General features: G+C 38.5%; 1 protein-coding gene across 1 annotated transcript in view; it reads right to left on the bottom strand.

Moving 5' to 3' along the window:
* Positions 1 to 18,122, bottom strand: part of ERCC6 (ERCC excision repair 6, chromatin remodeling factor) — a 48,215-nt gene extending 30,093 nt beyond the window's left edge. Inside the window, exons 1-5 of the mRNA XM_032191269.1 lie at positions 18,100 to 18,122; positions 16,904 to 17,337; positions 14,444 to 14,564; positions 11,284 to 11,392; positions 8,619 to 9,342 (exon numbers count right to left, since the gene is read on the bottom strand). Of these exons, the coding sequence (XP_032047160.1) occupies positions 8,619 to 9,342; positions 11,284 to 11,392; positions 14,444 to 14,564; positions 16,904 to 17,334 (1,385 nt within the window). The 5' untranslated portion in view covers positions 17,335 to 17,337; positions 18,100 to 18,122. The remainder of the gene's footprint in view (positions 1 to 8,618; positions 9,343 to 11,283; positions 11,393 to 14,443; positions 14,565 to 16,903; positions 17,338 to 18,099) is intronic.
* Between the last annotated feature and the right edge of the window lie 380 nt (positions 18,123 to 18,502).

The following is an 18,502-nucleotide window of genomic DNA, read 5'->3' on the forward strand; positions in this document are numbered from 1 at the left end:
TCAAATCAAGTGTGCACTCCAATTTAAGCCATCATTATTTGAATACTTTTCCCATAGTTATAATTAATTCACACAAAGGTGCTAACCTGAATGAGGCTGAAGAAGAAAGAGAAGCCCTGACAGTCTAAAAGCATCTCAAACATAAAGATCAAAATTGTTCAGGTTCCAAAGAACTATAAATAGCACTGATGGGATGAGAAGAAGCAAGTGGAAAATGTAGGCTGAAAACCTAATATAAGCCTCCTAGCACTGAAATCTACAGTATTGAGCTATAAACTGCCTCCTGAGTGAGAAGCTAGAAAGCTCATCTGTCCAGTCTTAACTCCACATTGAAGAAACCCCGGAGAATACACTCTAGAACAGTCCTGCAATAAGTAGATGGAGGAGGGCTTAGTGGGATGCAGCAGTTTTCAAGTACACCTCCAGTTTCTGAATGTCAAACATCACAGCTGAGTGCACAGTCCCATTTCCCTCCTGGTAACAACTTCCCTCTCCGTTTTACCTGTTACAAAAACAGCCTAGGCTTCTGCTGTTGGCTGGACAGCTGTAGCAGCAGAAAGATGTCAGGGTAAATGAATTATCAGAGTTCTTAAAGTAAAATTCATCTTTTGGGAAAAAGGATTTATGAGCTTCTTAACAAAGTGAGGAGATTTACTACCCCCCTCCCCCCTTTTTTTTTTTTTTTTTTAAGTTATGAATCCTGATTTTTCTATGAAATACATGCAAAAAAGAAGCACATATTTTTAGGGAGAGAAAAAAATGTATACAATCTTCAAAGCTGAATACTTGAAAGGACATAAACTGCAACAATGGAGATGTAAAGAGTATTTTAATTCCAGCCTTGCTACACACAATGCAATGCACTTTAAGCTTATGGGCTAAGTGAGCATTTTCAAAGCTATTGGTCCACTTTTACCTATGTCAGGAAAAAGAAACAATCATAAAGCCGTCAGTTAATTTCTGTCCCACAGCTGGCAGTATCATCAGCTGCAGAAACAAAATTTAAACATACTGTCATTATCTTAATTTATATCCTGACCTAAACACCCAAAAGGACGGAGACAGAAGCTACTCTTAGAATTTCTCAAAAAACTGCCCGTAAAACTGCTACTATCTCTTGATATTTTGCACTTCAAACTTGGCAAAATAATCCAAAAGACACTATGAAACATCCCACACATTGCCCTAAGTCTTTAAGACTTCACCCATGCTACCCACTGTATCATGTTAAGAGCAGACACTATTGGCACAATGACACGTACAGTACTGTGACACCCTCCAGCTGATATGAGAAATGCCTTCTCCACGAGAGAAAAACCCTCCCAGTTAAAACAGTTTAAGATAAAATCTGATCAGTGACTGAAAGAAAAAACGAAATGAAAATGAAGGACTAGTGTTCCCCTTGTATTTTATTTATTTATTTTAACAATAGGCAGATCCGGGGGCAAGGAAAACAGTGGTGCCTGTCTTCCTATGGACATTATTCTGCATTTTCCAGTTTTAAATAAGGTGAAAACTGTAAAAGGGGCTCATCTTCCCGTTAGGTCATTCATAGTCATCTCCCGCAGGACCTGTGAGCTCATAGTAAGACAAGCTCAAGCTGTGTTTTCCCTAGGGGCAGCATTAGTAAGTTTCTCTCTCTTTCTGACCACTTACTTTGGCAAAACTTGCAGGTGCTTCACTTAAAGGCTTCTGTGCCCCTGTCAAATCTGTTTTATAAACCTTGGATTAGGAACAGGGAAGAAATTCAACACTGGATACACAAACAGCAATCACATACTTTCTCATGGGATAAAGGTAGTTATGGCAGCTTTCTAAACCAGCTTTTTACCAATATCTTGAGAAAATACTTACAGCTGACTTTTATGGAAGCAGTTCCAAACGTGGTGCTGTTTTATTAAGTGAAAGTGAACAACACCATCTCCAAATACATGAAAGTTACAGTAACTGCAAAAAAAATTACACTGAAGAATTAACTAGGAAAACACAATACTGGACAAGTTCAGAGAGCCAGCTTTACAGCAATGTGCTTTGATCTCTTACATTCAGTCACCTTCAGAAGTAAAAATTGTGATGGAGAGAAAAAGCAGCATATGCAGGGAAAAATATGAGGAGCTGTTGACAGTTTCCTGATTAAAGACTGAGTTGCAAATATTTATCTGTAAGCTCTCAGGCTGTTATTTCATTACATGAAATCACGTACCCAGTGAAGTAGTAAAAAAAAACCAACAACTTACTAAGAGTATAAAAAATAATTTTTCACCACAAATACTTTTACATAACTAGCCTAGCATAGGAACAAAAACCTCTCTCTTAGACTAGCAGTCTGCTAGTCCTTGACTTAGGAAAATAGCATTTATGCTCACAGGCTAACTCATCCAAAAAGGCTGATACATTCTAGAGGCACAGCATAAAAACACATTTATTTTTGTCCAGTACTATGAAGTTGTTATCAATTATTTTCTGAGCTCCAGAAACAACTGAGACGTGTCAGAACTGGGTTACTTTATCTGACTGGGTTAAGATAAGACTCAAAAGAAGAAAGAAGACACCTATTTATCACACTAAAGCGAAAACAATTTCAAATCACAAAACTTCTGACGTGACAGCTAGGTTAAGAATCCATATTAAATTCAAATTGAATACAACTGACAAGTGAAGCAGTATTTTGTACAAGAGCCTGCCTCTTAATTCTCAATGTCAGAATCGCCACCAGCCAACGCTAGAGCTTCAGTCTCCCCTGGGAAGAAGCAGATTGCCCTCTAGTGTATGTTAGAAAAAATGATCCACAACCAACCAAGAAGAAACTTCAGGTTAAAAAAAAGCTCAAATCCGTTCAGGAATTGCACCAACATTTTCTGCACTAATTTTGACCAATGTAAAGATATCTCTTGAAATCATTAGATATCTAGAAAATAAGTATATCTAGAATTTGAACTAATAAATTCTGAACCTAGTTTTCCTTTTTTATACACATTGTATTTGTTACTTTACTGAAATGTATAATTACACAAACTGTAGAATTAAAGGCTCTGCTATTGCATCTCTTTAAAGGTCCGGAGGTTTTTGATATTTTCTCCTAAGTTTAAAGAGAAAGCAGCATTTTATTTATTTATTTATTTTACCACCACTATAATAAACTGCAGTTTGAAGAAATTATTCAGTTTCTGAAAAGCTGTGAACTTGATGCAAGATATTGTATTAAGCTATTTTACAGTAACATTTCACTATTTTCTTTAGGAAAGTGAAAATATTCTAAATGGCTGAAGCAATGGGAGGACAGTATTTGCTATACCAGTTGGCTAGTCTGCTCCCGTACCCTTCCCCTTAAGTCAAACTTTCGAGGGAGGAACAGCAGTAGCTCATAATTTGACTTAATATATTGATGAAATTAAAAATATCCTTATGAATCTCAGTTAAATTTCATTAACGTGTCTAACAATCAGGAAACACAGGTTTTATTGTATCACCAAAGTCTCTTGAGAACAGAAGCATGACCCTTGAGAAATTTACTTTTATGCTGTCCATGGGTCACTAACGTAAGTACAATTTCATCCCGCAAGTACAGTATCAAAGCCATATATCATACAATTAAACCTTCCTTACTATAAGATTGCATTCAGATACTAAGCTGATTTCCCACTTATTGCAATACCCTAGAAAGAAATTCTGCATCCAAAATAGTAATGAACACAATTAGATTTTTTTTTTCTTTTTAAAATACAGTCAGGAACCAAGCTGAGTGTTTAATATAGTTTGCATTTTTGAAGCACAATATGTTTTCTATTTTAGACAGCTAAGAACCCCTTACAGATTATTCTAATTTGCTAAATTGAAGCATTCAGCATTACTTTTCTGATCTAACTTTTTATGGTCTGTATGGGTGGATTTAATTGGTACGTCCTAACCGATGAAATAAATGCAGTTAGTACCACAAGTCTCTGCAAGTAAATTAAGACTGATGTAGACAATTACACACTTGAGCTTAGAATGAAAGGTGTACTCAGTGAGTGAGCCAAAATATATCTTCATTTGTGTCTTGGATTTGTCATTTTAAAGAGCAGTTAGGATGCTCTAAGAAAATGTCTTCCACAAAAGGTAATATTTAATCCTTTTTAAATTTATAACTCTGAAACAATGAGAGATTCAGCGACACGGATATTTCAAAGACAGCTAACATACAAAAAGTGATCTGACTTGAGAACAACACAACTTATTTTTTAGCTAATTTTATTTTTGTTTGATATTTATCAACTGTTTTGTGCATTGATAGCCACAACTTCCAGCAACTCAGCTGCTTGGATGTCACTTGGGAGACATGGAAAGAAGCAGCATTTCTAGCCTTGCCTCGCAGCACTTGACAGCACTTGAATGAAGAGCTATTCAGATAACATTACTCCAAAAACTATACAAAATACACAGGAAAACATAGATATGGCACTTATCTTCCCCCAACGTGAAATATAACGCCTTCCCTGAAGCAGTAGGCATATACATACTGGCAGCTGCTATGGGAACAGTGACCTTAGGATCGCTATTATATTTTGTTTGTTTCCAAGCTATTGCCTCATGTAGATACTGCATTAGCAATGTCAACAGTGTAACATGTTAATTACATATTAGGACCTAAAATTATTTGATTACATTTACGCTTTCCATTTTAATACAGCAAAGGAGAATGTTGATTAATACGCAAAAAAAAACCTGCATAGTTTGCACCTTCCACAGCTGTAAACCCTTGAAAGAAAGAATAATACAAAGAATAATCTGACAAATCCGGTGTCCTTCTACAATGGGGTTACAGCATTGGTGGAAAGCAGAAGAGCAACTGGCATCATCTGCTGGGACTTGTGCAAAGCCTTTTACGCTCTCCCCTAGATGATATCCTTGTCTCTAAATTGGAGAGATGGATGGATGGACCACTCGGTGGGTAAGGAATTGGCTGGATGGTCGCACTCAAAGAGTTGCGGCCAACAGCTCAACTGTCAGGTGGAGATCAGAAACAAGTGGTGCTCTTCAGGGGGTCAATATCAGGACTGGTGCTATTTAACATCTTTGCTGGTGACATGGAGAGTGAGATTGAGATTGAGTGCACCCTCAGCAAGTCTGCTGATGACAGCAAGCTGTGTGGTGCGGTCAACACACCACAGCAGGGTGAGGGAAGGGAGTCTCCCCCTCTGCTCTGCCCTCGTGAGACCCCACTTGGAGTCTTCAGCTCTGGGGCCCCCAGCACAATGACAGAGATGTATTAGAACAAGTCCAGGAGGGCCACTAGGATGATCAGGGGGCTGGAGCACCTCTCTTGTGAAGACAGGCTGAGAGATTTGGGGTTGTTCAGCCTGGGGAAGAGAAGGCTCCAGGGAGACCTTACACCAGCCTTCCGTTGTGTAACGGGAGCTACAGGAAAGCTGGGGAGGGACTCTTTGTCAGGGGGTGTGGTGGTAGGACAGGGAATAACGGCTTGAAACTAAAAGAGAGATTTAGACTAGATGTAAGGAAGAAACTCTTCACTCAAAGAGTGGTGAGGTACCAGACCAGGTTGTCCAGAGAAACTGTGGATATGTTTAAGGCGAAGAAGTGTTTGTAATGTGTAAAGAAGTATTTGCTTACCAGTAATGGTAAGCAAACAAAGGCAAGACCTATGCAAGCGAAGAGAACTGAAATTATTAAGTATGTGTACTGAAAAGCTAGCCTTTCCATCTTCCACTGATCACATCTTGCTTTGAGCAGCAACTAGGCTGACTGCTGCAAGTTGCCTTTAGGAGGCAAGCAAAGAACGGGGCGCTTTCCTACCCGCCCTGTTTCCTGCAGATGCACCAGCTCCTCTTCTGGAAGCAGTCTGTTCTGGAGAAGCTGAGCAGTCCCGCAGTTAGCTAATTATCATGCTTTAACAACATCACCATATTTTCCCCTTGACACAGACCAATCTCTTCAAGTCCCATCCCTGAAAAGTTTTAATGTTAAGGAAACTCATTTTCAATCTTTAGGAGTGTAGGACTTTATTCAGCGCCAAGCACAAGACTAGATGTTCAGAGGACTAAAGTAATCCTAAAGGACTTTGCCTTGCCTACCTCAGGGGTAAAATATACCATAATCTCACCCATTCATTTGCATTCAAAAGTAAAACTGATGTGAAATAAGATATAAATGTAAGCAAATGACAGAATTTCTATAGCATTCTTAATATGTTTCTTAATTCACCACACTTTATTTTCTCATGGCATTTCCCATAATGAAGATTACCTGGGGGTGTCAGCATAAAAACGTCAATGTGGACAGCTGCAGCTTAACAGCCACAATAACTGTAGCTATGAAATTTTTAAGAGATGTAGTGTTTTGGTGGCAATTACAGTTATTGATATTTCTAAAATTCATTTAGGCTTTTATTGTAACTTTAGTAACCAAAAGAAATGTAGTCTACAATATGACTTTGCTAAGGATAAATTGTCACAATCTTAATGTTATTAAAAAACGTGTTTGAATGAATTTAAACTGAGAGTCATATTAAAACTTTCAATCAAAATAAATTACTCTTGATGAAAACACTGAATTAAAAATGATTTAATACTGGTCTAATTCAAATGTGAAGAACACACTTTTATTCAATAAAATAGTACATATTTTACCAACTAAATACAATTAATTTTTTTAATGCATCCAATAAAAACATGGTTCTTTTTGACCCTATGGACACTGCTCAGATTAGCCTCCTGTTGAAATTTTCTATTCAAGAGCAATAACACTACGCTTTAACTTTGAAAAGCAGCATCCTGGGATTGCCAGCCTAATGCCTCATGTCAGCTTCTGATCTGTTTTAGTAATCTCAGATGTGAAAGTCAAGTTGGGTTCTTCTTACTGACAGTTCTGTTACCAGGAACGATTCTGAAACAGTGCAAGTACTTCTACCAGAATATACCTCTTTCTCCACAGCAGCTCAGGCTCTCACAATGAGAAAAGGTAGGTATTTATACCCCTTCTTCTGGTAGAACTTCATTTAACTCTGTAAGGTTTTATATTGCTGTAAAATTTAAGTCTCCCAACCGTTATACATGCTATGCCTTTCCACTGCATTAGCCACCCTTCACCAACAACCTTAGTATCACTTGTTCCTTTCACTCTAGAACAGCTGTTTTCAACTTGGAATCTATGCTTTTCTGAAGGGCTATAAACTACTTGAAGAACATTCACAAAAAGTAATGAATTCAAAGCAAGCATGCTATCAACAAGCTGACATTCATTATATGAAGCTCAACAGTTACAGCAGAAAAGAGATAACATGCCAGCAGTTACAGAACACTAAAATGGTTTTATTTGTTTTAGTTGATCTTGATCTTTTGGCTCACAGTGTGTAAAAACTATTCCTTAACTTTACTGGTATGTCTAGTTAGCATTTTAAGAGTTTAACAAACTACATATCACTTCGTTAACCCTTAAAGATATTTTCCAGGCAGCAGTGAAAATGGAAACATTGCAGTCTTATTGTTAGGAGCTCAACAGCTATGCTATCCATAGAGAAGACATCTCAACTGCACACCATAGCTACAGAGAAACCATCGACACCCAGGCGATATAAATTTCATAAACTACAGATAAGCACCTGGTGTTTCAACTGCCATTTTCAGAAATAACTTGTGTTCCTGACACTTTAGCTACACTTAACCACCTAATTATACTAGTCTATTTAATAGAAGATGCTGACTTACCTTATAAATCTTACACAGTTTACAACCTGAGGTTATTGTAGCAAGAGAAAACTACTACTACTATTTCCACTACCTCTTTAGATAAGGACATCACGATCCTCATTAAGGGCAAAAAGAGGAAAAAAATCACTGTCAAACAGGGCAGCTCTTCTTAGATTTGAGTCATAGCAATATGAACATCCAGTCTTTATTACTTATCTAAACTATGCAAGAAATATCACTTGCTAATCAAACAATACAGATGATGTCCTTTCTAGTATGAATTTTCACAAGTTTAAATTCAAGATCCATTTTATACTGATGCTCAAATAAACCTGTTAGCCAGATACACTATACATATTTGCCTCATATTTCAATAAGTGAATGGATTCTACAAAAATAGTACATAACTATGATTTGTTTGAGGAATTTCTTCTTGACTAGCCATTAACTAGGGCTGAAAAAAACCCCACCTCATCCCAAACCAAACCAAAGATTTCTTTCACGCTGTAGAAGTGCTCTCCCTCTGAAAGGTCAGTCTGCATGTAATTTTGCCTATCAAACAGAACAAATCATCTATATTTGAAAAGTAGATATAAAGATCTGCAGACAAAAGCACCACTCAAGTAAACAGTAACACTGCCAAGTAAATGTTGCTTTGTATATACACTTTGTTGTTGGCAGATTCACAGTTCTGCAAATAGCAAACAAATTGAATACTGAAATAACTTATTTTTGAAGGAGCCTATAGCAATCAGAAAAATTAAATAGCAAAGCCATTATAATTAAGAGATAAGCCTAATTCCTTTTTGGAAGGCTATGATTCTTCTGACCGTCTCCTTTTCCTTCCTCCAATTCCTACCTGTGTATTATAAACTGCCTTTCACATATGCAATATCATTTGTTAATATTACTAATAAAATGTCTAGGACTAACCTTAATCTCTGTTTATAATAGTCTTCATCTCCATCATCTCTCCATCTCTTTACTTTGCGCTTCCCTACTGTAGGCTCTTCTTCCTCAGAGCTTGGAAAGTAGTCAGCATCCTCTTCAACTTCTTTAGAATCTCTCTTCACCAAATGTTTTCCCTTTCTTGAAAAATTCTTGAGTTCATAATCAGAATCATTATTAGCATGAGAAGGTACCCATTCTTCCTCCTCTTCGACTTCTTCTGGATCAAAGAGCTCCTCATCAGGTACATACTCAGAGTCTCCACTATCGTCCTCCTGTTCTCGCTTCAGCTTCTTGGTCTCAGGATATTTTTCTTTTGGAATCCCTGATTTTGGCTGAATCTGAAGGGCATGCCTCTGAAGTTTCTTCAAGTGTTTTTTTAACCGCTTATCCGTTTTTGACAGGGATTTACCCTTTTTTTCCTTTGTAGTAGATGTGGGAGCTATGCATTGAACATTTTTGGCTTGAGCTTTCTTCTTTGCTCCTTTGTGAAGGGATAACTTCTTTCTCTCAGATGACAACTTAGCTTGGTCTGCTAAATACTTCTCAAAATCAGACGCTTCATTTAGCATTAATCGTCGTGCCTTCCTCTCTGGCTTCTGAGGTATTTTAGTTCCAAAAGGGGTCATCTGGCCAGTACGAATAAGTTCCTCCCACTCTGTTTCCTGAACGGGCATAAGCATACTGCCAAGAGACGACGGACCAGGTTCTGAAACAAAAAAGTCAGAACATTCATCATACCTTTCACGTGTCCTGAATAACTCAAACACAGGAACAACCTTTTTTTCAAACTTTAAATCCGTTCACTTTTATACACAGCTCCAAACTAACATATAATATAAGAAGTTCAAAAAAAAAACACAAAACACCAAAAAAAAAACAGAAAACAATAAAACAGAAAGCCAAAGGACTTTTTTTAAACTTCAAACTACTTCCAAAAATTCTTATAGGAAAGATTACACCCACTATCAAAATGCTAATACCGTTGGAACTACCCACAGCAGCAGCAAAACCAACCATAAATGAGTAACCCTCAACACCACATGAACTCTAATGTGCCCCTCCTATGCTTTCAATTCAACATATCCTGTTCACTGCAAGAAACCACAGATTGCATATGGAGCAACACTGTCCATTTCTATTTTTATTACTGACTTTTCAGTCCTACTCATGAGCTTGAAATTTGACATTTCCATTAACCATACCAGGACAGAGACACAAATATTAAGGCACACACAAAAGATTGTCTTCCCACATGCTTAAAAAACAAACAAACCAACAACACACTATCTTCCTACTCTACAATACTAATACACTAACATTAGGATTACGACTTTAAAAGTCAGATTGGCTACACATTGCATTGCCATAGAAGAATGCTTCAGTTAAACTGCACACACAGTTACTATACTTATTAACACAGTTAACTGAAGTTACAACTGGTATCTGAAACCATAGAGGAAAGAAATCTCTTGAATTCAAGAAGCTGAAGAGAAATTCCAGCCTGAAATGTGTTAATGGTCTAAAATTTCAAAGTAGCTATACCAGAATCAACAGCATGCTACTGTCTCATTAAAAACACCATATTTATCACCAAAGCATATTTAATGAGTAACAATAATGCATCAGGCATGAAAGCCCTTCTTTTCCAGCCCCTCAGTTTCTTGAATCCCTGGAACTGCTGAACCTCACTTCTTCTGTCATAGACTCCATTCACTTTCTAACTACATTTCATCACACTGGGTGCCTGAGTCTTATTGCATGAGCCTGCTACAAGAAAAAAGGCTTAAAGATGATTTTCTGCTATGAAAACTTTACTGAGGTTTTCACACCCAGTAAGTTTTGTTGAGCCAGGAGAGAAAAAAAAAAAAAGCTCTGTGAAATCTGGAATCCACATCTGCAGTGGACACACAGCAGACAGGTGTTACACCTCTGCAACAGGACAGCCAAAGTGGGGTAAATGCACAGGGCAACAACATTGTATGGGCCCAAGCTTGCGCTGCGGAATACTGCAAATAGTGATGGTGGGCAAGATACAGCCAAGCTGTAGTTACAAAATCCCAGCTCAGTTTGCAGTAGGCAGTGAGAAAGTAAACAGTGAAAATGGTTTGCATACGAAACACTGAGAGAACAAATATATTGTTCTGGAAGAAGTTCTTTCTTTCCTTTTATTCTTAAATGTAATACAGCCTGAAAAAGAAAAAAAAAAAAAAAAAAAAAAAAAAAAAAAAGAAACACTTCCTCCATCCATTTCTAATGCTATTTCCCAACAATAAGAAAAAACAATTTTGTTAATGCTGATTGATAGCATACAGCATATAAAATGTAATTCAATCATGATGTTAGTCATCTTTATCAAATTAGCTGTGAAAAAAATGTTAAGATTTCCAATTTATTAAGCCCAATACTCTAATGTGCATCAGCCATCCCTACTGAGCTGAACATGGATTAACATCCATTTTTTAAAACTTCCCATATGAATATGCCAAGATCTGCAATTCTGCAGGTGCAGAGAATAAGCATTCTTTAGTCATCCTTTGAAAACAAACTACTGAAGTTTATTTCCTTATTGGCAAGGATCTTGCAAATTACCATCAAACAACAAAAGGCATTACATCAAAGTAAGAGAACTTCCAGCTTTCTCCCATACCTTCATCATCCTCAAATTCAATCTCACTTATTTTATCAAGAATCTCTGTTCCACCAAGAATTGCTTGGAGACGTTTTTGTTTTGCATTGATCTTCTTCAGCTGCTGCTCCTTGAATGAAAATTAGATACATCATTTAATTTTTAATCTCATTCATAGACTTCCTATCCTTTTAAGCAATACTTAAGTTAGAATATTTGCAGTATTTTCCAACAGAAAGTCATATTCAAATGTTCGAAGTATTCAATTTTAAAATAGGAAGTGCAAAAAATTGTCACCATGTATCTGTAGGGCATTGACTCATAGAACACAAACAATTTTGTGTGTAACTTACCTTAAAATACACATGCAGTATGATCAGATTATTTAAACACACAGGTTTCACATGTTTGTTATGCATTTTTATGTCCATCTTTCAAAGTGACTTTCAAAGTCACTTTATAACTATGCAAAGGAAGCCTGTTAATTGCACTTGTGCGATATGTAGAGAATACCAAAGAAATTGTTCATGATTTGCAAGACTGGATTACTGGGTAATATGCCACTAAAATCAGCTATAAAATTTAATAAGATTTATTTATCATCCCAGAAGTTTTAGAACGTTTGCTTAGAAAGAAACAGAAAATGTAAATCCATCAGTCAATATACATTTCTATACAGTTAATTCATGAATGATCACAGCTAATTTACCAGCAAAACCCACAAAGTTAAATACTTTTGAAAAATAAGTGAAAAATTCAACATTACAGATGTCTTAACAAACATAGCTCATTACCACTAAGAAAATGATTCATACCTAGCTCTTCTGCTACACCTTTTATCTGACTGCAATATCCTCAACTGGGTGTTTACCAGTAATGTTGCAATTCCTTGGTATTGCTAACTTTCATTTATAAACAAGAAATTCCAAACAGTAATAAAAAGACATAGGCAATGCAACTTTCCACATGTGTAATTCCACTCCACTCTCCAAATATTTCCTCACCTACCTAGGGACATAATTGAGTAAAAAAAAAAAAAGGGGGGGGGGGGCGGGAGTTCACAGCACAAAAAGGTTTTTTTTTTTTGTCAATAAAGATTCAGTAGCACATCTATGTCCTTATGTAGCACTTTTTAAACCACAAACTGTAAGTGTATCCAGGTATGCTACATTGTACTACCTCCTTTGTATGCACCATTATCCTTACTACCAAAGTATTGTAAACCTCTCCCTGTATGACATCTCTAAGGAAAAGGTTATGACAGTCATTAATTTCCCATTTGTCTCATTAATGGCATAATTTAGTCATCTTTACCTAGCCTTTTTTTTTTTTTAAAAAAGTTACTACAAAAGGAAAAGTACTGAAAGTCACTTCTGCAGGAAAAAAGTTGTCTAAGACCAGCTTCAAATACAGTGCCTCCTTTCAAACACGCTGCAGCTTAACCAGACTCTTGAGGTTACTGGAACCACTTTTACAGATTTTAGTTTTCATACAGGGATTGATAGTTACCGTACAAAGGCCATTAGAGATGGCTAACAATGGATTTCCAAAGAGATACGAACTTCAACTAACACTTGCATAAATTACTCAAGTAATAAGAAAACAAGAAAATACAGTGTACAATTACTTGATAACACTTCAGAGGTGAAGCGCAGCTCTTCCTGCTACTTCCAAGTACTCAGTTCTAGTCCAGTACCACTATTCAGTACTTACTCTCTTTAATGGACAAGTTGTGAGCACAACATTATCCAAGTTGTTGAAATGATCAAAAGAATAATAAAATATATAAAAAAACAAACTGAATGGAGTCAGTGGCAAATGACCTGAGAGTGGCAAGAAGTGTCTGAAAGCTTTTCAGTCAGGTGGCCATTAGAGAAATTATTAGGGTGCATTTCCATGAGACAGTGAGCAGGTCTAAGAGCTATATTCCTGACCAGGACAAGCTTCCCTTTTCTCAAGTCTCCTTCCTATTCACGGATGTATACTGCTTATATTACACTGATGTCTGCTAGGTTGCTCTACAGGCTCCTTTGACTTACTATTCGGCAGGAAAAAGCTAGAGCAGCTTCTGCCAAGTTGGTGAGTTAGAATAGCTCATAGAGGGGAATGATGTGTATTGGTACAGGAGAGACACAGACAGTGACAGAGGACTTAGGGAAAGGAAGATGGGAGACAAAGACCACAGGAGCAGAGATTTAGATCAACTACATCGTGTTCTAACAATGCATTGCTATTTCTCTAAATACTACTGGGAAGGATTAATTAAAATTAATGCAAATCAGACTGTCCTGGTTGTAGTTAGGACAGAGTTAATTTTCTTCCTAGTAGCTGGTAGAGTGCTATGTTTTGAATTAGGATGAGAAGAGTGCTGATAACATGCTGATGTTTTAATTGTTCCAGAGCAGTGCTTACACCAAGCCAAGGACGTTTCAGCTTCTCACTCTGTTCCGCCAATGGGCAGGCTGGGGGTGCAGCAAGAGCTGGGAAGGGACAGACCCAGGACAGGTGACCCAAACTGGCCAAAGGGGTATTCCATACCATCTGACATCATGCTAAACAATATACATGTATAGGGGGGGGCTAGCTGGGGTGGGGGGCTGGCTGCTTGGGGTCAGGCTGGGCATCGGTCAGCGGGTGGTGAGCAATTGCATTGTGCATCACTTGTTTCATACACATTATTAGTAGCAGTACTATTACTATCATTATTATTATTGTTATTATTTTCCTGTCTTAATAAACTGTCTTTATATAATGCCCAGGCTTCACTTTCCCATTTCTCTCCCCCATCCCAGAGAGGGAGGGGAGAGGGTGACCGAACAGCTGTGTGGTGTTTAGCTGCCAGCTGGATTAAACCACAACACAGACTTCCAAGCAAACCCTGGAACATCAGCTTTACAGCTTGGTCTGAAATTTACAATCACTCCCTGCACCACCCCCCCAAAAACAAACAAACAAACAAACAAACAAAAAAACCCCAACAACTTCTCTACAACCTCTCTTTCACATCTTTAGTTACTTACATTTTTTGGTAGAATATTAAACCATGTACAAAGGGAAGAAACAGCGATTTTAGATGGACTCTGAATTATACAATTAAAAAAGAATTATATCACATAAGCCAAAACTTCAGTCAAAGTAAAAGGTAAGTATTGTCAGCAGGAAATTAATGCAATCTAATCACCTTGTTATATTTTTGCCGTTTCACAGAATCTAGTTTTCTGTTTATATCTTTGTTGTTGGCAGCTTGAGGTGAAAGTTGATCAATAATTTTATTTATTTGTTTCAGAGATGATGTGCATGATCTGAAAAACAAGATTGTAATGTACTATTCAGCTCTACTAAAGAAAAATAGAACATTCTCAATTCAAACAATTCCAGAATGCTTAACATAAGATTTAAAAAAGACTAGAGGTAGGTTTCTAAATAAGCATCTTATAGTTAAACATCAGTAGAAACATGGAACACTATAAGAAATTAAACATCGTTAAATATTCATAAACAAAGTTTTGCTTATACTAAAATTTCAAAAGAAAAGACAAACCACTGCAATATTTAGTATTCAGAATTACAAATATGATAATGCTCACAAGGAAGTGACAGTGGTTGATTTCATCATTAAAGATAAACAAATTACAATGCAGTAAAGCACAGGTTGCAGGGACAAGTGCCAGGGATGGAAGTGGTGCAGAACCAGCTAAGATCAAGTGTAGTATCTACTCTTCAGGAAGTTCTCAATGAGAGTACTTCATATTAAATGAATTTTTGAATTCTGTAGTTGGATTTGGAGCTCGTTTCCTCCACTCCATGCATTGTCCTGATACTGTGAATGTAGCACTGAAAGACATGGTTTAGTGATGGGACTCAGTAGGTCAGGTTATGATTGAACTTGATGACCATGAATGTCTTCTCCAACCTACATGCTTCTATGATACCATAAAATAATCTACATGGAAAATACTATGCTTTCATTTTGGAAACCTGTTTTAACAGTTCCATGCTGTTATATAGGAAGACAATTTATTTTACCTATACAGTTTCAGGAAGACAAACTAGCTCAAGGAATTAACAGCACATGTACATTAAACTTTTTTTTTTTTTTTTTTTTATGCATAACCATTTTCCATATTTCTCCATACAACAGGAAATTCTGGTTGAACCACATACTAAAATCTAGTATAATCTGTTACTGCTGCTGAATTTGTTTGCAAGAATGAGGTACCACCCCCACTGTCAGAAGCAATAAATCTGTGCTTGTTGATTGAAACAGCAGAATATTTAACAAAGATATACAAATAAGCATCTCAAAGAGTTATGAAAAACATCATAGAAAACTTAAGAACACCTGTAAAGCAGCCATGATTCCCCTGGTATACAAAAAAGTGAACTATATAGCTTTCTTAATTGTTAGATCGCTTACCTCTCTTCAGTTATAATCTGGACTGGTGTGTTCTGCCAGCTATCAGTGCTGTCTGCACACCTTCAGCCTTCCATTCCCCTTCAACACTTCTGAACCATACCATTCCCTTCCTCATTCCTCTTGTTTGTTGCTTTTAGGTACAGCATCCTTTTGCAGATGGTGTCTGACCTATTGGCCTTTGCTTCCTTGGCCCAAAGGTCTCTTGCCACTTACTGCTACTATACTCTTCCACAAAGCTTTATTTAACAGGACTGTGGGATTTAACTCTAACTTCAACCACTTTTTTTCTTCTTCTTCATCTACTTACACGATGAGATTCACACAAATTTTGCCTCTACTATGAAATCATTACCAACTACTCAAAAAAAATGCTCAGCGTTAGAGGACTCTATCATGCTCTACTCACATTTTTACTTCTGTTGGTCCCTCTATTCAACAGATCAGCTGTATCTCTGCCTTAGAAAAGTGCAAGTCTAGAAGTTGATTTTGAGGAAAAGCAGAGGTTCTGCAGGTCTGTGCAAACCATTTGCATCCTCATGTAAATCTAATTTCAAGACTGTACATGGACTTTGAAAATAAAGGCATAAGAAAAAAACTTCGGTGACACTTTTTAAAGAAAATCAGGACAATATCGAGTAACGGTGCTGTGCATTGCTCTTTCAATAACTGGATAAGCTAATTAGATTTGTGGCTCCTAGTTAAGCGTTTGATTATTTGAAGGTGTCCTTAAGTACTTCCTGCAAACAATTGTGATAAGGTTGTCATAGATGCAGTACACTGACGTTATGAATTCATCCAAGTTACGGAAAATAACTGTAGCAAGTTACAGAAAACAACCAGAAGCAAGTAACTACTTGAAGCGTGCAGGATTGAAGAAGTGGTACTTTTCTGAATATAACTTTGAATAACAGACTATAACGCAGCCCTTCACTGGCCAGGAAACAGACATGTATATTGGCAAGGTAGGCAACAAAGCAGAAAAAGGAGATGCGCTCTATGTCTTATGCCCCTACTGCCTTGATGCATGACTGAATGAGTCAAATAAGCGCATGCTTCATTGTTCTGATGTGATTTTTTTTTCCAAAAGGTGGATAACTCAGAAAAGTACATGTGATCTAGTGCTTTGAAAACCTTTTTATGTTCCAATTTTAAAAACATGAAACATTGAGCCTCATTTGATTACCAGTAACAGAAAAGAAGTTTAAGTAAGGACACAAAGCTTACCTTAAGTCATCCAGCACCAACTGATACTCCTTCTCAGCATCAGCTATTTTTGTTGCTTTGTTAGCTTCATTAATTGCATTATCTACTTGCTGAAGAACTCCTTGCTCCAATACATGCTGGTCATAGACATCAACTCCTAAACCTTTGAGTTCAGCAGCCTGTGCGCTACAAGAAACGGACTGAATCTGCTGCCTGTTGATATGTAACAGGGGTTGTCCTCTCCTGGGCACCTCCAAAGGACCTGCCATAGATGTGGATGGCTGGCTGGGAGACTCATGAACTCCAGAACTATTACCCAGCTCGCTGTTGCACATGCCATTTTCTTGTTCAGTTCCCGATTCTTCAGCATTACGGAGGTGATTATTGCTTACAGTAGTACCAGTGTCTTGTTCTTGAATACTGTCTGCTAGGTGGTTGTCTTCTGTTGGCATCCTCTGTTCAAAGGCATCAAAGAATGATAAGAACCACATTGTCATAAGAACATTCGCACGCTTTCTCACAAAGGTTGTGACCAAACAGAAGCAAAACAATATGCATATTACAACACGGGACAGTCCTGAAAAATGCTGGTACTAAGACAAAAAGATTGCCTGCAACTACTACTCCCTTACCAGGGAGTGATGAGAGTCTTGCCTGAACGGTCACGCTCCAGCGGACTACCACATAACACGTGCAACATAACGTACCCCAGAAACAAAAACACAGGTGGTCAAAACAGAGTAAGACAGGGTAGTTTAAAAAACCACCAACCAACCAACAAACAAACAACAACAACCCCGCTGATGTTTACTGAGTCCATGAAACAGCCTAACATGAGTTTTCAGGGGGATGGAATGGCAAAACTGTCAAGTTGGCTCTTGGAGGGACACAGAAACTACTTGAACACCCGAGCAGGGCACCTGCCAGCCCAGCCCCGCTGACAGCCGCCGCAGGCTGCAGCCCGCACAGGCACGGGGCACCTCGGCACCGGGGCACCGGGCGCTGCCGCTGCTCGGAGCCCTCCAGCCTGTGCCAGGACGCGCTTGTGCTCACCTCCGGGCGGGCGCAGGCTGCACTCACCTGCGTGCAGACCTCACCCATGCAGCCGGCCTGCCGCGGCCACCCCCCGCTCCTTCCTACCGGCTCCCGGGGGCACGCAGCGGCCCGGCCCCGCCACCCCCACCGGGCTCCCCGCTACCGCCGGGCGCAGCGCTCACCTCCCCCGCTGCCGCCGCTCCGCCACCACCGCCCGCCCCCCGCCGCGCCGCCGTTCTGCCGTCACTTCCTCGGCCGCCTGCGCCTGCGCTGTGGTTCTGGGGAGCTGCTGTAGGGGGAGATGTCCTTCATCTTCCTCGTGCCCTTCCATTTTCTCCCTGGCTCTCTGGCAGTGACAAAAGCAGAAAATAAGAACCTTTTGGGAGGCTCATGGAGCTTTCTGTCCATTCTTTCCCCTTCCTTCAGACGCCCCACTGCAGTGCCATGAAGGTCCTGCACCAGCTCCTCCTCTTTTGGCCAGCAGAACCGATTTATTTATTCATATATATATTTATTTTGCTCTCGGCCTTGAGCCAACTAAGAAAGGACAAATATGTAGTAGATCTGGATATTTATTTATTCACT

Source organism: Aythya fuligula, chromosome 7, assembly GCF_009819795.1.
Source record: "Aythya fuligula isolate bAytFul2 chromosome 7, bAytFul2.pri, whole genome shotgun sequence".
In the NCBI taxonomy this organism is placed as follows: domain Eukaryota; kingdom Metazoa; phylum Chordata; class Aves; order Anseriformes; family Anatidae; genus Aythya; species Aythya fuligula.